This window comes from Misgurnus anguillicaudatus, chromosome 13 (assembly GCF_027580225.2).
Source record: "Misgurnus anguillicaudatus chromosome 13, ASM2758022v2, whole genome shotgun sequence".
Taxonomy (NCBI): Eukaryota; Metazoa; Chordata; class Actinopteri; order Cypriniformes; family Cobitidae; genus Misgurnus; species Misgurnus anguillicaudatus.
Window position 1 is genome coordinate 28838711 of NC_073349.2, and position 24027 is coordinate 28862737.

The 24027-nt window shown below is 34.8% G+C and overlaps 4 protein-coding genes across 13 annotated transcripts in view; 2 read left to right on the forward strand and 2 right to left on the reverse strand.

The window, feature by feature from the left end:
• Positions 1 to 9943, forward strand: part of map7b (microtubule-associated protein 7b) — a 44419-nt gene extending 34476 nt beyond the window's left edge. For all 10 annotated transcript variants that reach the window (XM_055188279.2, XM_055188276.2, XM_055188282.2 and 7 more), the window contains 9 exons: positions 2399 to 2616; positions 2715 to 2865; positions 3005 to 3197; positions 3672 to 3776; positions 3879 to 3920; positions 4000 to 4054; positions 5673 to 5787; positions 6195 to 6421; positions 8246 to 9943. In XM_055188279.2, the coding sequence (XP_055044254.2) occupies positions 2399 to 2616; positions 2715 to 2865; positions 3005 to 3197; positions 3672 to 3776; positions 3879 to 3920; positions 4000 to 4054; positions 5673 to 5787; positions 6195 to 6414 (1099 nt within the window). In that variant the 3' untranslated portion in view covers positions 6415 to 6421; positions 8246 to 9943. The remainder of the gene's footprint in view (positions 1 to 2398; positions 2617 to 2714; positions 2866 to 3004; positions 3198 to 3671; positions 3777 to 3878; positions 3921 to 3999; positions 4055 to 5672; positions 5788 to 6194; positions 6422 to 8245) is intronic.
• An 852-nt stretch (positions 9944 to 10795) lies between these two features.
• Positions 10796 to 13699, reverse strand: LOC129430764 (chemokine XC receptor 1-like). The gene is made up of 2 exons (XM_055188288.2): positions 13563 to 13699; positions 10796 to 12255 (listed from the first exon to the last, which is right to left on the reverse strand). The coding sequence occupies exon 2, from the start codon at positions 12154 to 12156 to the stop codon at positions 11224 to 11226; it is 933 nt and encodes a 310-aa protein (XP_055044263.2). The 5' UTR covers positions 12157 to 12255; positions 13563 to 13699; the 3' UTR covers positions 10796 to 11223.
• Positions 13700 to 16850: 3151 nt separating this feature from the next.
• On the reverse strand, positions 16851 to 19012 carry LOC129430920 (chemokine XC receptor 1-like). Its single transcript, XM_055188550.2, has 2 exons — positions 18890 to 19012; positions 16851 to 18394 (listed from the first exon to the last, which is right to left on the reverse strand). Exon 2 carries the CDS (start codon positions 18297 to 18299, stop codon positions 17304 to 17306), a length of 996 nt encoding a protein of 331 aa, XP_055044525.2. The 5' UTR covers positions 18300 to 18394; positions 18890 to 19012; the 3' UTR covers positions 16851 to 17303.
• Positions 19013 to 22234: 3222 nt separating this feature from the next.
• The window catches only part of fyco1a (FYVE and coiled-coil domain autophagy adaptor 1a), a 47929-nt gene continuing 46136 nt past the window's right edge, over positions 22235 to 24027 (forward strand). Inside the window, exon 1 of the mRNA XM_073875536.1 lies at positions 22235 to 22252. The gene's annotated coding sequence lies outside the window, so the exon portion shown is untranslated. The remainder of the gene's footprint in view (positions 22253 to 24027) is intronic.

Here is a 24027-nt window from a genome sequence, read left to right on the forward strand (position 1 = left end):
GTGTTTAAACGTGGATCATAAACATGACAGATCTCTCTTCTGAAAAAATAAATTCCTAGAAGGGGAAAAAAGTCTTCTGCATGTGCGGTTCAGAAAATTACAGAGGCACAAGGTTTGCTGACTAGTGTTGCCTGATCTTGCAAGAAAGAACAAGACAAATCCAATAATAAACCGAAATAAATCTAAATGCTTTACTTCAAAGATCAAAATATTGGGAACGGCACCTTCACACTTTATTAACACCAAAAACTTGATCCCTTCATGAGCCAAAAGCCATAAACGGTTAAGCGCCAAAACGGTATTTACGTACAAAAAAAGCCGTGGACCTGGCAACACTGCAAGACGCGCGCTGTGAAGCAGCCTCACAAAAGAAGCTTAAAATACACAACGTCAAGACGAAGGTTTATTGCAAAACACAATGCTGTTAGATTATTTTGGTCAAAGCTGTGAGTGATAAGCACATGAGACGGCAAAACGTTGCTATGGTTATTTCTGTGTCAATCATCACATTTTCGGGAGTGAGTCTTGTTCCATACAGAAATGAAACAAATATTTAGGGGATTCACTACCGCATTTAAATGCGGTTGTCACTCCCGAAAGTTTGCAGTGTGTACGAGACCTTTAAGAAGTCGTCGCTGAAGTTTTTTGACAGGGATCAGCTGTAAAATGTTTTGGTCCTGCTTGATTTTCGTTAACTTTGAGTAAAATAATGTAAAGTTTTTCATAAGATCCCCTGAGGTGAATGTGTTAGCATGACAGAAGCTTGATGCTGTCGTGTGAGAACAAGCAACAGCCGGCATTTTCCTTCGCCCGAGAGCCTCTCCCGAAAATTTTTAGATTTTGATGGTTTATGTTTCTTCCCCGTCACAGAAAACCACCACAGGTTTAGCAATGCCATCAAAATTACCATTTCGTTTTTGTTGATCACGAAGGACAAAGTAGATGAGAAAAATTAGGATACTGTGTGTTTTCAAAGCGCCGCTGTTATTGTTTACAATGCGTGGAATGGTGCGCTGTGATTTGTTGAGCGGAATACCGTGAAGGAGGACTGTCGTTTGTCGTGGTTAGGAAAAAATGGAGAAAAGATGACAGAATAACATGGCGGATATCGGATGTTGCGTAAAATTAAGAATTTGCTTTTAATTGTGACCCAATACATTCTGATTTTGGTGTTAACTTTTTTTTATTCCGTTTATCGCGTTTTGGAACCTAACTCTTCATATCCTCTATACATAGATAGATGTACACATTAAACTAATGAAAACCATTTAATTAGACATTAGAAACAAAAACAAAGTTTTAAAGGGTCATTATTTTGAATACTATTCATCGTCTTACGCTGATTATGCTTAATAAACTGATAACATGGGGTCATGTTTAAACGCGTAAAATGGTTTTCTTTTGTCTGTGAAAGCCCATAAACAGCTTAGCAAAAACAATCAGCACAAGTAGTTTTTTGATCATTACCCTGAATTCGTGTGGCATGTAAATGGTAGTTTCTTTTCATATGCGCATGTCTCCGCATGTGAAAGATAAAGTAAGAGCAAAGTAACGCATAAAAGTCTCCGCTTGACTAAAGCAGTTGCCAGAAAAACTGCAAAAATAAAAGCTCATGTTACATTTACAGATTCTGCAGACACGAGAAGAGATACAGCTTAGGACATATTTAGGGATAAGACTAGTCCTAGACTAAAATATTTGTCCAAACTGAAAACGACATGCACTGACATATCTTAAAATACATCAGTTCCCTTTGTTTTTCCTCAAAATGCACACAAGTAATGTTCTAACTAAGGCATGTTTGTTAAAACTAGTTATATTTCCTAATTAAACTAAGGCCTAGTCCTGGTTTGGGCTAAAACCTGTCCGGGAAACCGCCCCTATATGTACTATAGGCAGTGACGTCACTACCTGACAAATCTCCAAATCCCATGTAAACGCTGCATAGCCAGTTAATTGATTTGCATGTTAATTTGATTTTCTATAATAAGCAGATTTTTGATAGTTATCCACTTATTCTGTGCATGTAAACACACTTAATGTGTTGTATTTAAAAGAACAGTACGCCCAAAACTGAAAATTGTCATTTAATCACACTCATTTTGCTCTAACCCATCTGACTGCTTCTTCCATAAAAAACAAAAGAGGATGACACACCAAAAACAATAGCATCAAAAGTCTTTTGAAGCCATATGATATCCTTGTGTGATGGACAGACTGTAGTATAAGTCATTAATGAACATCTTAGCTTGAGAGTATTGCTTGACAGGTGTGGATACCAATATACTGTGAATTGTATGGTGGAAACAATAGTTTAAAGATTCTGCTATAAATCATTTTTGTCTTATCATACAGGTTTTATAACTACTGCTCACTGACCTCTTGTTTTTATTTTCAGGAGCTCCACTGCTAAACCATCTCAGAAGTCCCCTAACCCTAAAAAATCTCGGTCTCCACCTCCACCAGCATCAATTCCTCTGTCTGCTAGTAACCCCTCCTTATCACCAGGCAACATTAGACCCAACCGAGTGGCACCGGAGAGCCCGAGAGTTACCCCAGAAGGAGAGGGAGGCAAAAAAGAGGACACTGACCCTCCTAAAACTGAACCGTCCGCAGGTCAGTAATACAGCTCAAGCATATGTTAACCAACACATTCTCTTAATATTTCAACTTCATTAAACCAACATTATATTTCCTTTTATAACTCTTTGTAGAAGGTGCTGGAAGCCCCCCATCAGCACGACCTTCGGCAGGCACAACAGACCCAGAGGAAGCGTCTCGTCTGCTGGCTGAGAAACGACGACAGGCCAGAGAGCAGCGAGAAAGAGAAGAAGAGGAGAAGAGACAACAAGAGGAGGCTGAAAGGTGCGCAGGATATTTTTATAAGTGCTTAGTGATGTCTTAAGTCATAGTTCATGATTTCCGGTTAGTGATTTCAGTTAGTAGAGAAATGCATTAGCAGTGCAAAGGTCACATGTTTGAATTAAGTTAAACTGATTTCCAGGCGCAGCAGGGAGGAAATGGCCCGTAGGAAGGCAGAGGAGCGAGCGAAGAGAGAGGAAGAGGAGCGAGTAAAGAGAGAGGAGGAGGCACAACGGCAGGAAGAAGAGAAGAGGAGGCAGGAGGAGGAAAAGAAGCGCGAAGAAGAGGAGAAAGCTCAGAGAGAGAAAGAGGAAGCTGAGCGACTGCAGAAACAGGTATACAAACACACATTAAAGGCATAATAAGATTTTTGCATTTAAATATCAAAATATGGCTGTTGTTGTTTAGCGACCTCTAGTGGCGAAAATGACACATTGTGCTTTTAATTACACACATTTTGTGATCACAGAGTATGTGCTGTTGTTTTGTTGTCATTGAATTACTTTAAATGTGACATTTCTTAATGAACACCCACCAAGATGTAACGCAACAGCCAGAGACGCCCATCTGCATATGCATCCGGACCAAAAATTCAAACACAGCACAGACAATGAATAATGCATTTAATTAGTCTGCATGTTATTCATTATAATAATTCATCTAGATTAATCTCATTTCATTTTGTTGTTAACTAAACATTACAATTAATCTGCAATTTGAAATTTGGTGCATTTTGCCTACTTACTACATGTTTTGACGCATTAAGTTTCTGTTTAAGTATCTACAAAATCTGTGTTATTGATGTTTAGAAAGAGGAAGAGGAGTCCCGGCAGAGAGAGGAAGCAGAGCGCTTGCGCCTGGAGAGAGAGAAGCACTTCCAGAAAGAAGAGGCAGAGAGACTGGAGAGGAAGAAGGTAGATCACATCATTTAATTTCATTTAGCAAGTATTGTAATTACAGATTCATTTCGAGAAAGCATATTAATTTGTTTTCTGATTGTGTGCTGTGTGTCACAGCGCCTTGAGGAAATTATGAAACGTACACGGCGTTCTGATCAGGTGAGATTAGATACCCGACTGTAATTGTCTCTTAATAGAGATGCCTGTCTGTCTCACAAACACTTTTTTTGTCTTGAAGAAAACCACTCCTCAGAAAAATGGTGATGTCAGCCAACAGGGAGCACAAGATTCAAGTGAGTTCGCCATTTATTTGCAAAAAATTACCTTCTTACTTAGTATTTTTCTCTTGTTTTCAGTACAAATATCTTAGATTTCTAAAATCAGTATTTATTTTCTTGATGAGCAAATTACCTAAGAAAATAAGTATAGTTTTTAAACCAAAAATATACAAATTAAGTGAATTTGTGCTATAGACAAGCAAAAAAATCTGCCAAAGGTGTAAGACATTTTTTTCTTGTTTTTTTTTGCACTTAAATTTTTTATATTATTTATATATATTTAATTTAATATTTATAAACGTTTAATTCACTTAAATTTGATGTTTTTTTGTCTAAAAACGCATAAAAAATACTACTTAAAGTCATTTTTTGCAGTGAAATTCTGTCTTTACACTGCAAAAAATGACTTTTTTTACTTAGATGTTTGTACTGAAAACAAGAGAAAAATACTAAGAATTTTTAAATCAGTATTTATTTTCTTGATGAGCAAAATGACCTAAGAAAATAAGTCTAGTTTTTAGACTAAAAATATACAAATTAAGTGAATTTTGTGTTATAGATAAGCTAAAAATCTGCCAATGCTGTAAGACATTTTTTTCTTGTTTTTTGCACTTAAATTGTTTATATTATTTATAAAAGTTTAATTAACCAAAATGTTATGGTTTTTTGTCTAAAGACACATAAAAAATACTACTTAAAGTCATTTTTGCAGTGCAATTCTGTCTTTACACTGCGAAAAATGACTTTCTTACTTAGTTTTTTTGTATTGTTTTCAGTACAAATATCTAAAAATTCTTAAATCAAAATTTTCTTGATGAGCAAAATGACCTAAGAAAATAAGTCTAGTTTTTAGACAAAAATAATATCCAATTTAAGTGATTTGTGGATAAAACAAGCAAAAAAATCTGCCAATGGGGTAAGCAAATTTTTCTTGCATTTTTCTTGAATTTAGTGTTTAGGAAAGATTTTCAGGATGTTTTGCTTACCCCATTGGCAGATTTTTTTTTGCTTGTTTTGTGCACAAAATCACTTAAAATTGATATTTTTGGTCTAAAAACTAGTCTTATTTTTTTGGGTCGTTTTGCTCATCAAGAAAAAGCATCTTGATTTAGGAATTTTTAGATATTTTTACTGACAACAAGACAAAAATACTAAGATTTTTTTTCTCGGAAATAATTGTTTGCAGTGTGCAGTCTTTCACTGCCAAAAAATGACCTTTTACTTAGTATTTTTGTCTTGTTTTCAGTGGAAGTGTCTGGACATTCTTGGATCGAGACGCAATTTCTTGATGAGCAAAATGACCTAGGAAAGAAGTTTCATGACAAAACATGTACAATTTAAGTAAATGTGTGCCTAAAACAAACAAAAATATCTGCTAATGGGGTGAGACATTTTTTCTTAGATAAAGATTTCTTCCTCAATATTCAAGATTTTTTCCTCACCCCATTAGCAGAAATTCAATAAATTGTACATTTTTTTTGTCTAAAAACTAGACTTATTTTCTAAGGTAATTTTGCTCATCAGGAAGAAGCATCTTAATTTAAGAATTTTTAGATATTGAAAACAAGACAAAAATACTAAGGAAGTTATTTTTTGCAGTGTAAGCAGCATTCATTTGCTCTCTCTTTCTTAGCGAGTCCTTCAGTGAGTGTGTCGAGCCCTCCGGCTCCTGAGACAGAACGCAGTGAAAGTAATGGACACACGGGTCCCAGCTTCATTACACCTATACTGCCCACTTCTGGTAACAGGTAAATCTAATGCGTCATTATTTTAAACATGAAAATGTCAGTGCTGTTCATGCCCTGAGATGGAGCTTTGGTTTGAACAGGGTCACAACATCGCCCCTCACCACCTCTATGATGTTTGGTCTATTCTCCAGCATCATTTCTGTTCCTGTTGCTTTAAAACTATTGCAAAGTTAAACTTGATGTAGAAAACGTCTTTCTTACTAATATGTTGAGGATCTGTAGCTCCACTGCCCTCTGCTGGTGATGGGGACTTTTACCATTTCTCATTGTGACCTGTTTTTTTGCTCGTTACCAATTAGAAAGCATGGTGAATATTTAAAAAAAATGTGAGACTATATCCATTATCCATAGCACTTTCTGATCAGACATGCTTCAATTACATTTGATTAAATGTTTCCTCTTCACAGTACAATCATGACCGCCCAGCTTAGAGAAAATGGCATTGTCACAGAGAAAGAGGACTTTGAGCAGGTCATAGAGGTTCCCCTAGTGAACAAATTGTCCCGTCAGGATGGAGACGGGGAGGAGATGGGAAACGATGAGGAAAGGAAGGTTCCCATCTTGGCCTTCAGAGAGAACGGTGGTGCACACATTGTGAGCGAGCTGGAGGAGAACCCTGCGCAGTAGAGAGAAGGTGAGTCCATCAGACCCTCGGCTTGACCTGTAGACCTGAACTAAATGTATCCCGAATGCACTGTTGCTTTGAATAAAAACCTCTGTCAAATGCATACGATTATGAATTATATAAACATAGCTCAGTGGTAAAGCATCACATCCACAATGCAAAAAGGCATGGGTTCGAACCCAGAGAGCACACATGCTGATAAAAAATGTATATCTTGTAATGCATTGCACTGTAAGTCACTTAGGATAAAAATTGTCTGCCAAATGCAAAAAATTACTTTCTTACTTAGTATTTTGGTCTTGTTTTCAGTACAAATATCTAAAAGTTCTTAAATTAAGATGCTTTTTCTTGATGAGCAAAATGCCCTAAGAAAATTAGTCTAGTTTATAGACCAAAAAGTATGCAATTTAAGTGAATTTGTGCTTTAAACAAGCAAAAATATCTGCCAAAAGGGGGAGAAAAAAAAATCAAAAAATATTTTTTATAACACTTAATTTAAGCAAAATTTTCTCACCCCATTGTTAGATAATTTTGCTTGTTTAAAGCACAGATTCACTTAAATTTTATATTTTTTTGTCTAAAACTAGACTTATTTTCTTAGGTCATTTTGCTCATCAAGAAAATACATATTGATTTAAGATTTTTTGATATTTCTACTGAAAACAAGACAAAAATACTAAGTAAGAAAATAATTTTTTGCAGGGTAAAAGCTATTATCCATACACTGCAAAAAATTATTTTCAAGAAAAAAAGTTCTTAGTATTTTTGTCTTGTTTTCAGTAAAAATATCTAAAAATATTTAAATTAAGATGCTTTTTCTTGATGAGCAAAGCGACCGAAGAAAATAAGTCTATTTTTTGGACCAAAAATATCAAATTTAAGTGATTTTGTGCATGAAACAAGCCAAAATCTGCCAATGGGGTAAGCAAAAAATCTTTGAACATTTTTCTTAAACATTAAATTCAAGAAAAATTTGCTTACCCATTGGCAGATTTTTTTTACTTGTATTATGCACAAAATCACTTAAATTGTATATTTTTTGTCTAAAAACTAGACTTATTTTCCTGGGTCGTTTTGCTCATCAAGAAAAAGCATCTTAGTTTAATAATTTTAGATATTTTTACTCAAAACAAGACCGAAATATTAAGTAAGAAAGTCATTTTTTGCAGTGTAACACTTATTGGTTGAAAAAATAAACAAAAAAGCAGCTGTTGATCTAATTCATAATCAGTCAGTCTGTTTTTAGAATTGTCTCCTTACCAAATATAATAATTAGTATAATAATTATTTATAAGTTGAGCTATCGGGTTTGGAATTTTTTTTTTTTGAAAATTTAAGTCTCTCAACTAATGTAAATTAAACTGCAATGTTGTGTATCAAATAGAAATGTAGAGGCAAAAAGTTGGTTGGTATGTTATGGAACTGACACAAGGGGGCGCTAACATGTTTATTAATCAGCCCAGCAGCAGTATCAGTGCCATACAAACCGAGCTATGCTTTGCAAAGACATCGAGGTTACATAGTGACTAGATTACTTATAGTTACAGTTAGTGCATTAAGATGGGGTTGAAATATCAAAAATCTTATGAGAGGTATAGTTACAGTTCTCCACAGTACAGATACATTGTTTATACCTGGATGATTCTGATGTGGTAGATCTGATCTGTAGGTGTGTTGACATTTAATATTGTGTTAGGTTTGATTAATAGTGAAAACGGATGTACGATGTGGTCAGTGACATCATCGGAAGCACTGTTCCTTAAAAATGTGTCACAAAGTTTAAACTTATTTTTACACACTGTTTGCACTTTGTGATTTCTACTTCTTTTGCAGATGTCAACATTTTATAATGCTGGGAGTGCAAATCGCAACACAGGAAAGAGAAAGTTAGGAAATGTCAGAGAGATTCCCTTCACAATACTTCCCTGCATCCGATATGCAGACACTTAACACTACAAAGAGAAGTCAACCCTGTGAACATCTCCTCACAGCCGGGACCGATGTCCGGACCTCTGCTGTTTCTAAACGGCTTTTTCCCCTAAATCCAGACGTGGATTAAACCAATACTGTCAAAGAGAGGACCGCTGTTGTGCTGACTGAAGTCCCTCATCTAATACTTGAAGACTCCTGTGAAGTGTGAAGCGTAATGAACGTGGCAGGAGAATAATGCTTGGTTGTATGTACATAGATTTATGGAGAGCAAAATCTTCTAGTTTTCCTCTCATTTTGCCAGAGATTAAGTGGCTGACTTCTGCTTAGTTTTGTAATTATTGTTAAACAATGAAGAGAAAATATTTTCTTTCCTATTTGTAAAGCTCGAACAGATCGAGGTTTTTGCTTCGGCTGCAAAGACCTCTCACTTCCTTTGCAATCTGGTCAAAGGCTTTATAAGGTTGCGTGACTCTCATGAAGGCTTTCTAGATCATATCCTGGTCATATTTCACCCCAAAAGAAAACAAAATCCGAAATGATATTTTGCATACAAAAATTAAGGCCTGCAGTATTTGTGACGACATTTTCCTGACAATCTGATTCTTCTTATGGTAATGCTAGAGCACTGTGATGCAAAAAATAAATTTAAATTGTTTATATTATTTAAAAGTGTTTATGTATTAACCATTAAAATAATGCTAACTTGTTATTGAAACTCGAAAGTAAACCATTCTGATGTGTTACAATAATGAGAATTTGACGAGTAAATCAAATTGTCATGGAAATGCAAAACAAATTTCATGTCTGTTATGCAGGCTTAATTTTTTTTAACTTAATTTCTTATGTTTAGGGGTGATGTGATATTGACCTGGTTTTCATGAGATTCACTTTTTGCTAGATGTGTTGTTTATTCAACATACAGTAAATCACAGTTACCCATCTCAGAGGACCTTGTGACATCATCAGTGCATCATGTCCACTTTATCTGAATCCACGTAAGCTAATACAATCAATACGAATAATGAAATCTTTCTATTTATAATAAATAATAAAAAACTATAGTAAAATGTCTTTAAATTGAAAATGCTGCTACCTGTATCTTATTTCTTTGCCTTACCAGATAAACTTTTAAGGATTCAGTTGCGTTTATCAGTTTAAGGGCTAATTTGTTTCTGTTTTGGAAAATCCACCGTTCAAATGCTGTCTGTATAGCCCTGTCAATGCTGCTGCGTCATGTGAATCCATCTTAGGAGGCATGAAGATTTAAAGAGATATCGTAGGGGTTATAAATACCAAGTAACCTATTGATCTTGTAAACAGCATGAGACCATCTCAGTAAATGTTTGTTGTAGTCAATGCTGTATGTACAGTAAAGATTGTAATGAGACACCATGCAGAATAGTTTATTGATAGTAACACAAAATTCAAATATGTGTTGGTAAATCAGGTGAGGGTTTAGAACAAGCACAACATATAAGACATTAGGAACTGAAAAGTCAACAGCACTGAGGATCACTGCAAACAAAATGAAGTCTTTCAAATGAATCTATATTGCATGTACAGATGATAAAAGCAATAAAAATTGTGTTTGGAAAGATATACGATTGCCTGACCCTATATAAGTTATATCATTAACATGCGTATTGACATTACAAGAGTGCTAAATATTTCATGAATATAAAAAATCAGAGGCTAAACCCTAATATGGGACCCTAATGTTGTATGGGCAAGTTTTGGATGTTGGCCAAGTTTCTTAACCGCTGATGCAGCTGAACACAACCAGATGTTGTCTGTGGAAATCGGAGGTTTGATCTTAAAGAGAGGTCATTCGCTAGTTAGGTGATGCTTGGGTTATTTGTATTATTAATATGTAAGGTTACCGCCCTCAAACCCCAGCCGTTCCTCTTTTCTTTACGCACATACCAGTTAATATGAAACGAAAGTGTCACTTTCACTATTACAGCAGCTGTGGCTTTCCAAGTACAGTATCACATTTTAGGGTAGTTGCCAGTCAATGGAATTTCACTGTTTTGCGGTACTCAAAATAATTTTATTTATTGTACATTTTAAATTTGTTCAATGTCATAGCTTGTTAAAGTTTGTTTGTTGAAATGTACAGTGGCTAAAAAACAACAAACATTTGGAGATTTATTTCACACTTTAAATCTTTGAATGATATTTCTGAACTTAAATGAAACATCAGACCGATCACGTCTAAGAACACAATTTTGCTTAACAAGCAAATTATTATATACTACATCTGTTTTCCTGTTTATATGTAGGTCAAAGATGTCATGCATCCGTCCACAAAGACCACGCGGAAAGACTTTTTGTCACATAAAAGATGTCAAAATAAGTACACCTGCACACACACATATTCCATCTACAGTTGATGTGGTTTATTTTACAGTAATGATCGTTTGCAATTGCTTGTTTGATTTCTGCCATTGCTTATCCTTTTAGTGCATATTGCAGGGGAGATGTGTCAAAGTCACATCAACTAATTATGGGGTCCCACAGGTGTCGGTGCTTGGCCCTATCCTTTTCTCAACTGTATACACATAGACATACAAAAACATCCAGATAGATTTTCCTACTGCTGCTACACTGATGACACTGTGACTATTCTTATCGATTAATACAATTGCATATCCTCATATCAAGAATAATATTTATAGATCTAAATATGAATATTAACCCAAAGTATAAAGGTACTGTGTAACATATACATTTTGTTGTATATGTATTACTTATTTTAGTAGCTAATGTGTATGTTTAAATATATTTCAATGTATAGCACCAAAGTCCAGTGAGGCACAAAATTTCATTCCTTTCATTTTTCTATTCAAGGCTTGCATGAATTTGAGCACATTATTCATCTATTTATGAAAAATCCTTTTCAGAATTGCCCTTGAATGTTTCTGAAATGTTCCATCTCCAAAAATATAAAAAGCTGGGTTCAGGCAACAGTGCGAAAACGCTAACAATCTGCAAGCATAAAATGTATAGTCAAGATTAATGCTTACGTTACAGTCTGTGAATGGGTATAAACCAAGTTCGGTCAAAGATCTCAGAAACATTACAATGTTATACGGAGCCCAACCAATAAAAAACACCAGCGAAATACAAAATATTAGTCGAACGGTCTTGTGTTTCGTTTTGGTCTGAGGTTTTATCATCGTTTGTTGCGTTCTTAAATAGCATGAACCCATTATGAGAAATGCACAGAAGAAAAAAGCATTTTGTAGATAAATAATGAGAAGTTTAACTTGAACGCTGTCATATTCACAGTATTTGTTGTTTTGTTCTTGTATAACTTTGCTACGATGTGACCCGAGCAGGGCCGCTCCTCCACTCAGGATCCATACGATGAAGGATGCGACTGAAAACGCTCTGCATCTCTCCCAATCAGAGAGAGGATGAACAACAACCATGTAACGCTGAATGGTCATAAGAGTTAAGAAAAACACACTGCTATAAAATCCAGCGTAGAACAAAAACTTCACCGCTTTGCAGCCGACATCTTCCAATGTCCATCCTCGGATGTAGTAGGAGGCCCAAAATGGAAGTCCAAAAGTGAAGAGGAGGTTTGACAGAGCGAGATTGAAGATGAGGATGTTAGCCGACTTTCTTAATTTCTCATAGATCGCAAGGATTATGAGAACCAAGATGTTACCGAAGCAGCTCAGCACAACCACTAGCGTAAAAAAGATCGGTATAAGAACTGATCCGACCTTCACCACCTCTTCTTTACTGCACATCTCATCTTCATAATCAGTGTTATAGTCATACATTGGATTTTCATCAGCCATGTTGCACAAACAACCTCGCTCAGATGAGCTCAGATTTCTCTAGGTTGAGCTCAGTATTGTTTGTAGATGACATCTTCAAGACGTTAATATAATCACTGCCTATTCATAAAGAGGAAAAATAGAGAAGACAATCAATCAGTTAAAGGAATATATTTTATAAAAAAGCTCGATAATTTACCCCAATGTCATCAAAGATGTTTGCGTCTTTCTTTGTCAAAAAGAAATTACGTTTTTTGAGTAAAACATTCCAGGATTTTTCTCCATAATGGACCTCAACAGTTTACAATTTCAATGCAGCTTCAAAGGGCTCTAAACGATCCCAACCGAGATATAAGCGTCTTATCTAGCGAAACATTTTCACAAAAAAATATAAAAAAATATGTGCTTTTAAACCACAACTTCTCGTTTTGCACTAGCCGTGTGATGCGTGTCATGCGTTACATATATAAAAAGGCACACCTGCGGTCCATTTTCTGACACAAAGACATTAATTTGTTTCATTACACATACAACAACGTCTAAATGCTCTCCACACTTGTAAACACTGGAGCGGTAGTTTTACAGACGTAATACGTAAGGTCGCGCTGGCGCCTCACATGGCTGGTGCAATACGAGAGGTTGTGTTTTAAAATACTTCTTTTTTTTATGGAGAAAATTACAAAAATTTTACTGGATGGGACCTTTGTGCCTCAGTTGGGATCGTTTTAAAGCTGCATTTAAACTGTAAGGTCCACTAAAGTCTATATGGAGAGAAATCCTGGAATGTTTTCCCCAAGAAATGTAGTTTCTTCTCAACTGAACAAAGACAATTTACTCACCCCATGTCATCCTAGATGTTTATGAAAGTGGAATATTCTTTTAACTTGTATATATTTGAATCAATACTTGAACAAACATCAAACATTTTGTTCTTACCAGAATTCTTGTTGTCACTGTAAAAATGTACGTCAAATCAACATATAATTTTATGTTATGTCAACTTAACAAATTAAGTTAAACCATTTTAATTGTTTTTAAAAGTTATGTCAACTTAATGCAAGTCAAAACTTAAAAAAGTTGGTTGAATTGATTTACACTGTAAAAAATACTTTGCTGCCTTAATTTTTTTTGTTGAATCAACTTGGATTTACAAGTCATTTCAACTTACTATTATTTATCTTGACTAGAGATGAGTTGTTATAACTACAGGTGAGTTGTTATAACTTAAAAAATTAAGTTGACTTTTCTCAACTATATTTTTTAAGTTGTGACAACTCATCTCTGATGACATGACTTGTAAATCTGAGTTGATTTAACAAAAAATTTGCAAAGTATTTTTTACAGTGTACTTTAAATGAGAAAAGTTGAAAAAAACTTGCATCTAAATTTCAAATCAATTTATAAAAATCTAACCAGTTTTTTCTTACCTGTATTATTTCCCATCTGCATAATGTTTATGCATTTATACTGAATCCACGATGATGAATACTGAAACCAAATTGTACCCATAAATCCCAGTCTGCATTGGCCAGACACCTGTAGATCATAGATCAAGTAATATTTAAATGATGTAGCTTTTAGCTACTGGGCTGTTGTGTGAGTGATGTCTATGATAGAAAGTAGCTGACATGCATCATTCGCCTGTAACCTCATTATCTACATCTTTTTGTTTCACACGCACAAAGGAAACTCAAGTGGCTTTGTGATCTCTACGATATGAACAGCTGTTATACGTTAGCATTTTTTGTAATGTAATTTATGCAACAAAGTTTTCTGTTCTCCTATACGGCAATACAATCAAACAGAGAGCAAATGAAAACGTTTAAGTTTTCAATCTTTAAGAATTTAGATTGTGAAAATGCTTTCTGCTGAACGAAAGACCCCCGGTGATCTCACTGCCCTCAATTTCCTCAAGATAACAAATGATTTAATACTGAGAGTCACAGTCTTTTTGTTTGTAACTTGATTTGGCAATGGATATTTCTCTTATGTAGTTCACTTACAAATTAGATTTGTTTCATTTTCCTATTCCACGTTTTTGGCACCCATTTTCTCATTTCTGTTGTCTGTATAACCTTTGCAGACACTTTGTGTGGTTTTGCTCTTTTTAGATTTACCTGCTTTACACGTCACAACTGTGGTTGCTTACTTTATTTTTTTTGTCAGTGTGACACTTCTTTCCTGTATAAGTGGGTGTTTTTGGTGAGAAAAAGCAATAATGCACAGCTACTATGTTTTATCAAGTCTATATGCTTCGTGCAAAACATTTCTGTATCTTTGTGATGTTCGTCTTGTCATCCGATTTGTAAAATCTCTGCTTGATTTACATGAACTGTTGGTCACGAGCGATTTATCCTACACTTTACAAGTTTTTTATTCCCATTGTGGTTTTACATCATTTACTGTACATCCAGGGTTCCCATGGGTCCTTGAAATCCTTGAAAGTTAAATAATTCAAGCCCCTTGGTTTTTGAAAATATACATACAGATCATTGAAAGTGCTCTAATCTATTTTATGCACGATGTTTTGTGGAAAAAAATAGTTGTGTTTGATGAAAACACATGAAAACATCTCGGGTTACGTATAAGAGGTACTGCAGCGTCTCCCTTGCCATACTTCCTGCGTCCCTGTAACGTCGTCTTTGGCAATATTTCAGATAGCGATATACTTCCTGGCTTTCGCGTCACCCTGTCTTTGACATTAAGCCTCACCATTGGTTGAATTTGATATTCACATTCAGACGCACTTCCCTTGGAGGCGTCCCTAAAGTGTCACCGCAGTGACGCAGCACGAGTTCCCTCGAAAGGGAACTGTAACAATGTGTCTTAAAAGGTAACACGATGTAACCTTACTCTCACTTGAAATGTATCCCCACATTTAGTCCTTGATTTTGAGGGTTTTGGACCTGGAAAGTCCTTGAAAGGTCCTTGAATTTGAAGTTAAATTCAAGGTGATGTCAAGACGTCATCGTGGGCGCTATGATTGCGTGTTGTCGAGAGAACTGAAGGGACTGCGTCTTTCCTACTTGAATATATTTAAATACCTGAATCGTCGAAATGCTGAATTAAGATCGTTTGGGGGGTTGAATCGAGATCACAATCTTTTAACGATTAATCGTGCAGCTCTAGTCTGCAGCAGGCTCTTATTTTGACAAGACACGTGATGCACATAGGATCACTCGACACTCAGAACACATGACGAAAGGAACCACACACATGATGGGTTACATACATGTTGTAACGAGCGCATCGAGCGCCCTCGAAAAACAAAGTCACCGGCCGCCACTGATGTATAGTATAGACTATTATTAAACTCCATAAAAATTATTTACAGTCAAGAAGCAATTTTGGTTCCCTCACGAAGCATTTCTATTCACTCTCTAAAAGGTGCATAGGCTGTCACTGGGGCAGTACCCTTTCAAAAAGTACACATTTGTACCTAAAGAGTGCATATTAGTACCCCAAAAGTTAATATTTGTACCAAACCGATTGGCTACCCAAATTGTACATTCCGTTTTGAAGGGCACTGCCCCAGTGAAAGCTTTTGTATCACTTTTCAGACAGTTTATACCATTTTTTATTCTAAAGAGTCTTAGGCCCAATTCCATTTCTCTGTCTTACCCCTTACCCCTACCCCTTAGTTTTGCAAGTTCACGTGAGAGTAAGGGCTATCCCAATTGGCCCTTACCCTCACGTGAACGTGCAAAACTAAGGGGTAAGGATAAGGGGTAAGACAGAGAAATGGGATTGGGCCTTAATCAAAGCAGAAAGGTTCTTTGGATGTTAAAGTTTTTTTATGGAACCATACAGTCAGCAATGGTTCATATATGGCAATGGGTAACTTTTAAAAATGCATCTTGCATATTAGCCAATGAAAAAAATTGTTTATTAAATAAAACATGTGAGAATTACAGATATGAAAGTAATTGAACGTGAATGTCCTCTGAGTAGCAAGGTGCTGGAAACCATTCTGGTTAAAAGGTTATGTTGCTGTGGAACTGTGCACTTCCTTTTTCACATTAAATTAAAATCCACACCTTTACTGTAAAGTTATCAATATGTTTTATGTGATTTTTACTTAACAAATAAAGTTAAAGGGGATATATAGTGAAAATCTGACTTTCACCATGTATAAAAGCTATAATTGGGTCCCCAGTGCGTCTATCAACCTCGAAAATGTGAAAAAGATAGTAACTTGGTAAACCATTTTTTAGTTTCAATAGGTAAGTGAAATTTGGCTCCCCTTGTGATGTCAGAAGGGGATAGGAAAACACAAGCCATGCCTACTATTTCCCTCGCATGATATTAGGTGCATTCGACTTGATGTGGAGCCGAAAGAACCGACAGTCGCCTGACGAATGCAATGCATGTTGAGTAGACAGTTTGTCGGCATTGCAGCCACCTCACGATCACATGTGCCATCAAAGTCGCACGAGACCAAAATGAGAACAGCTACATAGGTCAGGCGCTGCAGTTGCCCTCAAACCGAAAGCTTTGATGATGACAGACTTTATTTTTATTGGCCAGACTCTCGGCAATCACGTGCATTTGAGGTTTGTCCTGACACTTCTAGTTCCACTAATGCATCATTTTTATAATAGTAAAAAACTCTACACATAACCTTAATATGTTATACAGTGCAGTTATTATAATAAATATGAGAGGATTATAGATTTCAATTTATTTATTTTTGTTTTTATTTTATTTTTATACAATATAAACAAGCACACCACATGGGTGCTAAAACGTTTGCATATCTTACAAATATTACATATTAGCCACTTTATTTGTGATAAAAAGGCAAACACAGCACAACCATCACTAGTCGGTTGCAGGCTAGTATAGTTCAACTCAAAAGCTCCTCTTCTGTTCACTCAGAAATACGTCACAACCCGAAAGTAAAGTCGATCACAGGGAAGTCAAAGTCCTCAAAAATGTCACTTCTTTTTTTTGACTATTAATTGTAGATTTAAGGATTCTTGTTATTGGGCCAAAATCTGCTATGCAAGCTCAACATTTACTCAAATACTCAAAATCACAATAATATAAAATGCAACAATAACATAGTCAGAAAATATCTGATGTTTACTCCGAATGTTCATTAGTGTTGTATATTTTACAACTCACAGAAGATTCATCGCAATGTGTAACAGTGCTTGAGTTTTGTGTTAATACATTGAACCCATTGAATGATTCTTTGTTGTTCTGCCTGAACTTGAATCCAAGTTTTTTTTTGGCTGGAAAACTTTCTGCAGAATCACTTTTAAATAATTCCTGAACTTTACACCAACAAACACGTAAAACACAGGATTCAGGCAACAGTGTGAGAAAGCTAAAAGTCTGGAAACATAAAATGCATAGTCAATATTTTTGCTTATCGGACAGTCTGTGATTAGATTAAGATCAGTGAAAGATCTCACAAACATAACAATGTTATATGGAGCCCAACCAATAAAAAACACTAACGAAATGCAAAGTATAAGCCGAATGGTCTTGTGTCTCTTATTTGTGCGCGTCTTTGTTATAGTTTGAAGCATTCTTGCATAGCAAAAACCCATGATTATAAATGCACAGACAAAAAAAACATTTTGAAGATAAGTAATGAGAAGTTTCATTGAAATACTGTCATATTCACAGTATGTGTTGTTTTCTTCTTGTATAACTTTGCTACGATACAACCCAAGCAGTGCAGCTCCAGCACTTAAGATCCATACGATGAAGGGTGCGACTGAAAACCCTCTGCATCTCTCCCAATCAGAGAGAGGATGAACAACAGCCATGTAACGCTGAATGGTCATAAGAGTTAAAAAAAGCACACTGCTATAAAATCCAGCGTAAAACAAAAACTTCACCGCTTTGCAGCCAAAATCTCCAAATGTCCAACCCCACATGTAGTAAGAGGCCCAAAATGGGAGTCCAAAAGTGAAGAGCAGATCTGACAGAGCGAGATTGAGGATGAAGATGTTGGTGAGGGATTTCATGTTCTCGTAAAGCAGCAGGATGATAAGAACCAGGATGTTACCGATGCAACTTAGTACAACCACTAACATGAAGAAAATTGGTACGAGATAGGATACGACCTTCAGTATATCTTCTTTATGGCACACCTCATCACCGTAATCAGTGTCATAGATAAAAGTTTCAGCATCATTACTTTCAGTCATAATGTACAGCAGTTTTTCAGGGTAAGCAGAGAATGAGCGGCTCAGATCTCCTGTGCTCTTTGTAGATGATCAATGAAGACCAACTCATACATTTCCTATTATTTGTTTTTAAGAGAAAAGAGAGAAAAGTTAAAACAATCACTTTAACTTAAGTAACTTATTAAAATGTTGTAAACAAAATTCCTTTAATCAACTTGAACATATTATTATTTTCATGAGTTGCTGTAACTTAAAAAAATGTCAAATTAAGTTAATTAAGCTTAAATTATTTCTAATTATTTTTTTAAATACAATATATAACAACTCATCACTGGTCAAGAAAGTTAAAATTAACTGTATTTTCAAATTAATTAAAATTAAAAATGTACAAAGTCTGTAACTGTGCAGCATGAAGTTAAAACAACTTCATCCAACTTCAAATTCATCCTACTATTTTAAGTTTTGACTTGTGATAAGTTAACATAACTTATAAAACAAATTGAAATTGTTAAACTCAATTTGTTAAGTTAAAGTAACATAAAATATATGTTGATTTGATATCAGTTTTACAGTGTACACTAAATATGACCTGACTAAACATTTCTTCTTACCTGGATAATTGTTGTTCTTTGTGCAGATAATTAAAATCATTGTATTTGCAGTCTTCAAGCTGACTATAAAAAGAGTTTCTTCACCGAATGGTTCTGCGAATCTCAGTGTTGTACTTATATGGGTTCGCATGGAAAAAAGAAGTTATATTTATGAACACGGATTTGAAACCGAAACCAGTGAAACCTAAACTAGTCACATCAAATCTACAGTGTTAGATTTGATGAGACTAGTTTTAGTGCACTTATGTATTGCTGTTATTCTGTTGCTCTAATTGCTTATATTGATGACCTCATTTGTAAGATTAGGATTAAAGCGTCTGCTAAATGACTAAAAAACATTTTTCCCACTATTGCACATTGGTCGTTTGTTAAATCAGGGCAGATTTTATCCTGGCAATCAAAAGGAGCAGAGAAACGCATCAGAACTCGTGCTGTGTGATTATTTTGAATAAGGTCACAATGACAACCGAATTGCAGCTTGTATGGTCTCCACTAGGATTTTGCAAAATAATAATAACAAGGAATAATGCATTAAAAAAAATCTATCGGTATCGTATCGTATATAGGCTAGATGTCATTCTGAGTATTGAATACCTGTATAAGCACAGAAATGTGGTAGATCTCTACTGAATTCACATCAACTCATGGGGACTTGTGTCACTGTAGGGAGCAACAGTAAAATGAAGTCCCATGGTTAATTAGGCTTATAAATTGTCCAGATTTATATATTTTTAAAAATCTAAAAATACAATAAGTTTTCTGAGGGTTAGGTGTAAGGGTTTGGTTAGGGAAAGTGCATAAAATATACAGTTTGTACAGTATTTTTAATTTATTTCTCAGTAAAACTGTATCATCTTTTTCTCAAAATCTGGTTATACTCTACAATTTCTGTTAGAGTTTACACTGCATCAAGTCAAAGTCCCCAAAAATGCTATTTTCCTTATTTGAATTTTATTTGGCTATTTGGGAGTAATCAACATTTTCAAATAGTCAATTTAAAACACAATAATAAAAATCAACAGAAAAGTAAGATGATCTAGATTCGTTTGCAATGTGTAACAGTACATGAACTTCAAATCAAACACATAAAACACAGGGTTCAGACAACAATGTAAGATAAAAGCAAATAAGAAAAAGACAAAACAATGACTTATGTAACTTATTAAAATATTACTACGATAAAAATGAAGAAGCTAAAAACTTTTTCTTACCTGTATTTTTGCTGTTGTTTGTGCAGTCAGTTAGACCTTAACTAAATAAAACTTGAGCTGACTATTAAGTAGGTTGTGTGGAAAATGTGGTGTATTTATTTTCATAGTCCATTGGCACACATTTGGCTGCAGCAAAAATGTACCTGTTTCCTCTCCACTTGAGAATGGCTCTGGCCTAATGATAGTTTTGTTCCTCCAAACACTATTCTGCAATGCATATTTAACAATGTAAAGTGTATTATCAATTTATTCATTCTCTAAATCTGCGTATCATCTGTAGTGTTATAAGAGGACTGGAGCCTATCCCAGCATATCTGACCACAGGTAGGACAGTCACACACATGCACTCATGTAAACCCACACTGATATGGCTTATTACACGGTTACTTGTCACATAAGAAATAAACCGGACATGAATATGAATTTGAAACATTTTATTGGCATATTTGTTTTAAATTAACATTTTTATCCTTCCGCGAAACTTTGCACAGATGCATAAAATGATCGTAATACCTTATTAAGATCCTCTGCTTCATACTTGTCTGTCTCCATTTTTTCTCTTTTAGCCAGTCTTTGAGAAGTTTTAATGCCCATTCTGTATTTTTTTGTGTGTTGGCTTCGTAGCTGTCATGCTCTATTTTGTCAAGTTCAGTCTCAGTAAGCTCTCTGTGTCTTGTTGTTGTTCGTTCTTCTATCCACTGTTTAAATGTTTTGTTTTTTCCATACATGTTAAAATTAATGTCAAAATGTTCCATTCTTAATTGTGGTTGTCCAGTGTTTGTCACAAGATGGCGCCAAACAATAATCTTTATTGATCTTTATTGGCGCGGAGCGATTTAAATCATACTAGTAGTACCGGCTATGCGTTATTACTTTGGAGCTGTTATTATTTGAAAAGAACGAACCTGCAAATGTCTCAACTGACCAATCAGAATCAAGCATTCCTAAGAGCCGTGTAATAAAGAAAGAAAACAAACCAGACAGGCCTCTTGACTCAAACCAGGAGCCTTTTCCATCTTTCATCCATGTTTTACTAATTGCTATGCAAATTTCATACATCCCTGCCTGTGAAAAACCAGCATTTTTTTCTACATAAAATCACCCTACACAATATGAAAATATATTGTTGATATCTTTAATATTGATTAAGGTAACATTTTTGTAAAAAAAAAAAAGGAAAAAAAAAAGATTTGCTGCTCTTAAACTAATAGTATGATAGATTATGAGACTTTAGGGTCACATAAATTACATGGGGTATTCTGAATATAAATATAAAATAAATAAATCTGTTTATTATTATGTAAACAGTACAATATTTAAGTCAATTTGAAGAGTTTTGTTGCAAAACGAGATAAATCCATTTTTAACATTTTTGACAAAACATGTTTATTATTATGTTATCATGTTATTATTTTGTTTTATGGTGCTACTTAGCTGTATTTTTTAAGTTATGAAGGTTTAAATCAAAACAAACCAACTGCAGTTGCATTGAAATTAATTGGAATGCACAACCAAAAAACGAGATTTCTGAACAATAAACGGTGGTTATCTTGTTTTGCAACGAAACTCGTAATTTATAAAAGTCACGCAAGTACTTCCAGCTGTCACAACATGACCGTTTCTCAATCGGGTGCAGCCTCCGAAGGTCGCATTTGCAGGCTGCATACGATGTCATCAAGACTGTCTTGTTTCAGAATATTAACAATAATAAAGTTGACTATTATTCTTAGTTAATCGTAAATTGTTGTAATATACTTATGACATGCAAATGTAATGCATATTTAACTTAAATAAACCATGCTTGATGACGCATCCTGCATATGCGACCTCCGCATACTTCGCTTGTTCTCTCAACCAACTTGTGGGCGGGGCTACCTCACGCAGTCCAATAATAAACGACTTCGCCGGTGCACCGCCTTCTGTGGTTGGCAGCTGTGACTGTCAATTTTCAATTTAAAGAACTTTATTGGCATGATTGTGTCACTTACAATATTGTGACTGTCAATCACCGGGTAAACCAGCACGGTTGTGCCACATTGTAATAAACCTCAAGTATCCTGGATGTTTTTACAATTGCCAAGTTATGTTTTATTATCTTCAAGACATAAATAATAATTTCACAAACGTAAAGAGATAATAAATGCGTGTCGACGTAAATTTTAAACGCTCTTTATTCAGAAAAAAAGATAATAGCGTGAACATTCTCCCTGACAGATTGTTGATGTTTTGATGGCTGAACTTTTACGCGAGTTCAAGTTGTGTTTGTTATGTTTGTTACGTCTCGTTTGTCTCATCGTTTGTGTGTTATTTTAAAGCGGTTTGTTTATTGTAATGCCTATACAGTAATTGGGTGTTATTATACATGTTATTAAGTCTCAGATGTATTGTACACTGAAAAAAAATGATTCATTGAATTTAATCAAATTTTTTAAGGTAAGTGGTTGCAATCAATTTATTTAAGCTACATTTAAACAAAAGAAATTAGTAAAGTAAAATAAAATATAAAACTTTTGTTTAAATGTAGCTTAAATAAATTGATTGCAATCACTTACCTTAAAAAAATTGATTAAATTCAATGAATCATTTTTTTCAGTGCTGTTACATCTCTGAGGACTTCTTGTGCTTCTTATGAGATGACTTTGTTATCTAGCTTTGATTGGTATGAATAGACATGAATATGTATCACTGAGGCCCAGAAACTGTGTACATTAGCAACACATAAAACTAAATCAAAACATGAAGTTAAAAGAGCATACTAAAGATTTAGCTTAAAATTAAAAGATATATGCCAAGTATGTATGTATAGATCGCTTTAAGTACAATACAATGTTCCTATGTACATATTCATTTTTATACTTGACACTTATACCTTTTAATTGTACTTTCAATTTGAAGCTAAATCTTTCGTATGCTATCAGTGAACTAATCAAACAAAAATAACCACAAACATAAGTTTTTCCTTTATAGATTTATTATTTTAAGTCAATTTATTATATTGTATTACACATAAACACAAAATAACAACTACAGTCAAATTTACACCCCTGGCCAAAAAATGTTTAAGGTTGGGTCATGCAAGTAATCAGTCCCTGGAGAAAACAAAAATCCAATAATTTTTCAAATATATGACAACATTTTTCTCCCTGGTGAAAAAATAGTATACTAAACATATTTAATTTTGATATACTTCAGTATACTTGTGGTCACACTAATGACCAGTATACACTCTGAGGCTATTTTTGGGATTTTCGCCTGGATTTGGTCTACCCAATTTCAAAAGCTTCTCATACCCACAAGCAGAGGTGCACATACAAAAGTTTGGTATCATTTTACAGGAAACCCTTTGAAATTACATAAAACACTGTTAAAAGTGCTCAAAATGGTTGTATGTGTTGTCAGTCCTCTAATAAACACAAAAATAAATAGGCGGTTTTTGATGTTTTTTTTCTAAAGTCTGTATTTAAAAGTGTATAACTCTGGCCCTGAGTGGGAACGAAACCTGCAGACAGTTTTCTCTCATAATAAATGCAAAAGTTATTTTACTCCAACTGATGGGAGAAATAATCTGTTATGGAGTACAATTTCTGCCAAAAAACATTTGAAATGCTCCCATAACCACATACAGTGGAATAAATGCAATATCTTTATATCATTTTGCAAAAAAAAACTTTGAAGTTACATAAAAAGCTGCTGTTTGTGACAAATATTGTTATTTATGTGGTTTTTCATATGATAAAACACCAAATTTTCTTTTTTTATGTTGTAAATACTGCCTCTGATAGTGTATAACTCTGGTTCTGAGTGCTCTAGCAGACTGCAGACAGTTCTGGTTGTTACCAGCAGCAGACAGTAAACACCAAAAAAAAATGAACTCTTTAGCATGTCGCATTCAAAAGTTATTCTTATTTTACTGAAGTGTGCGAAAAT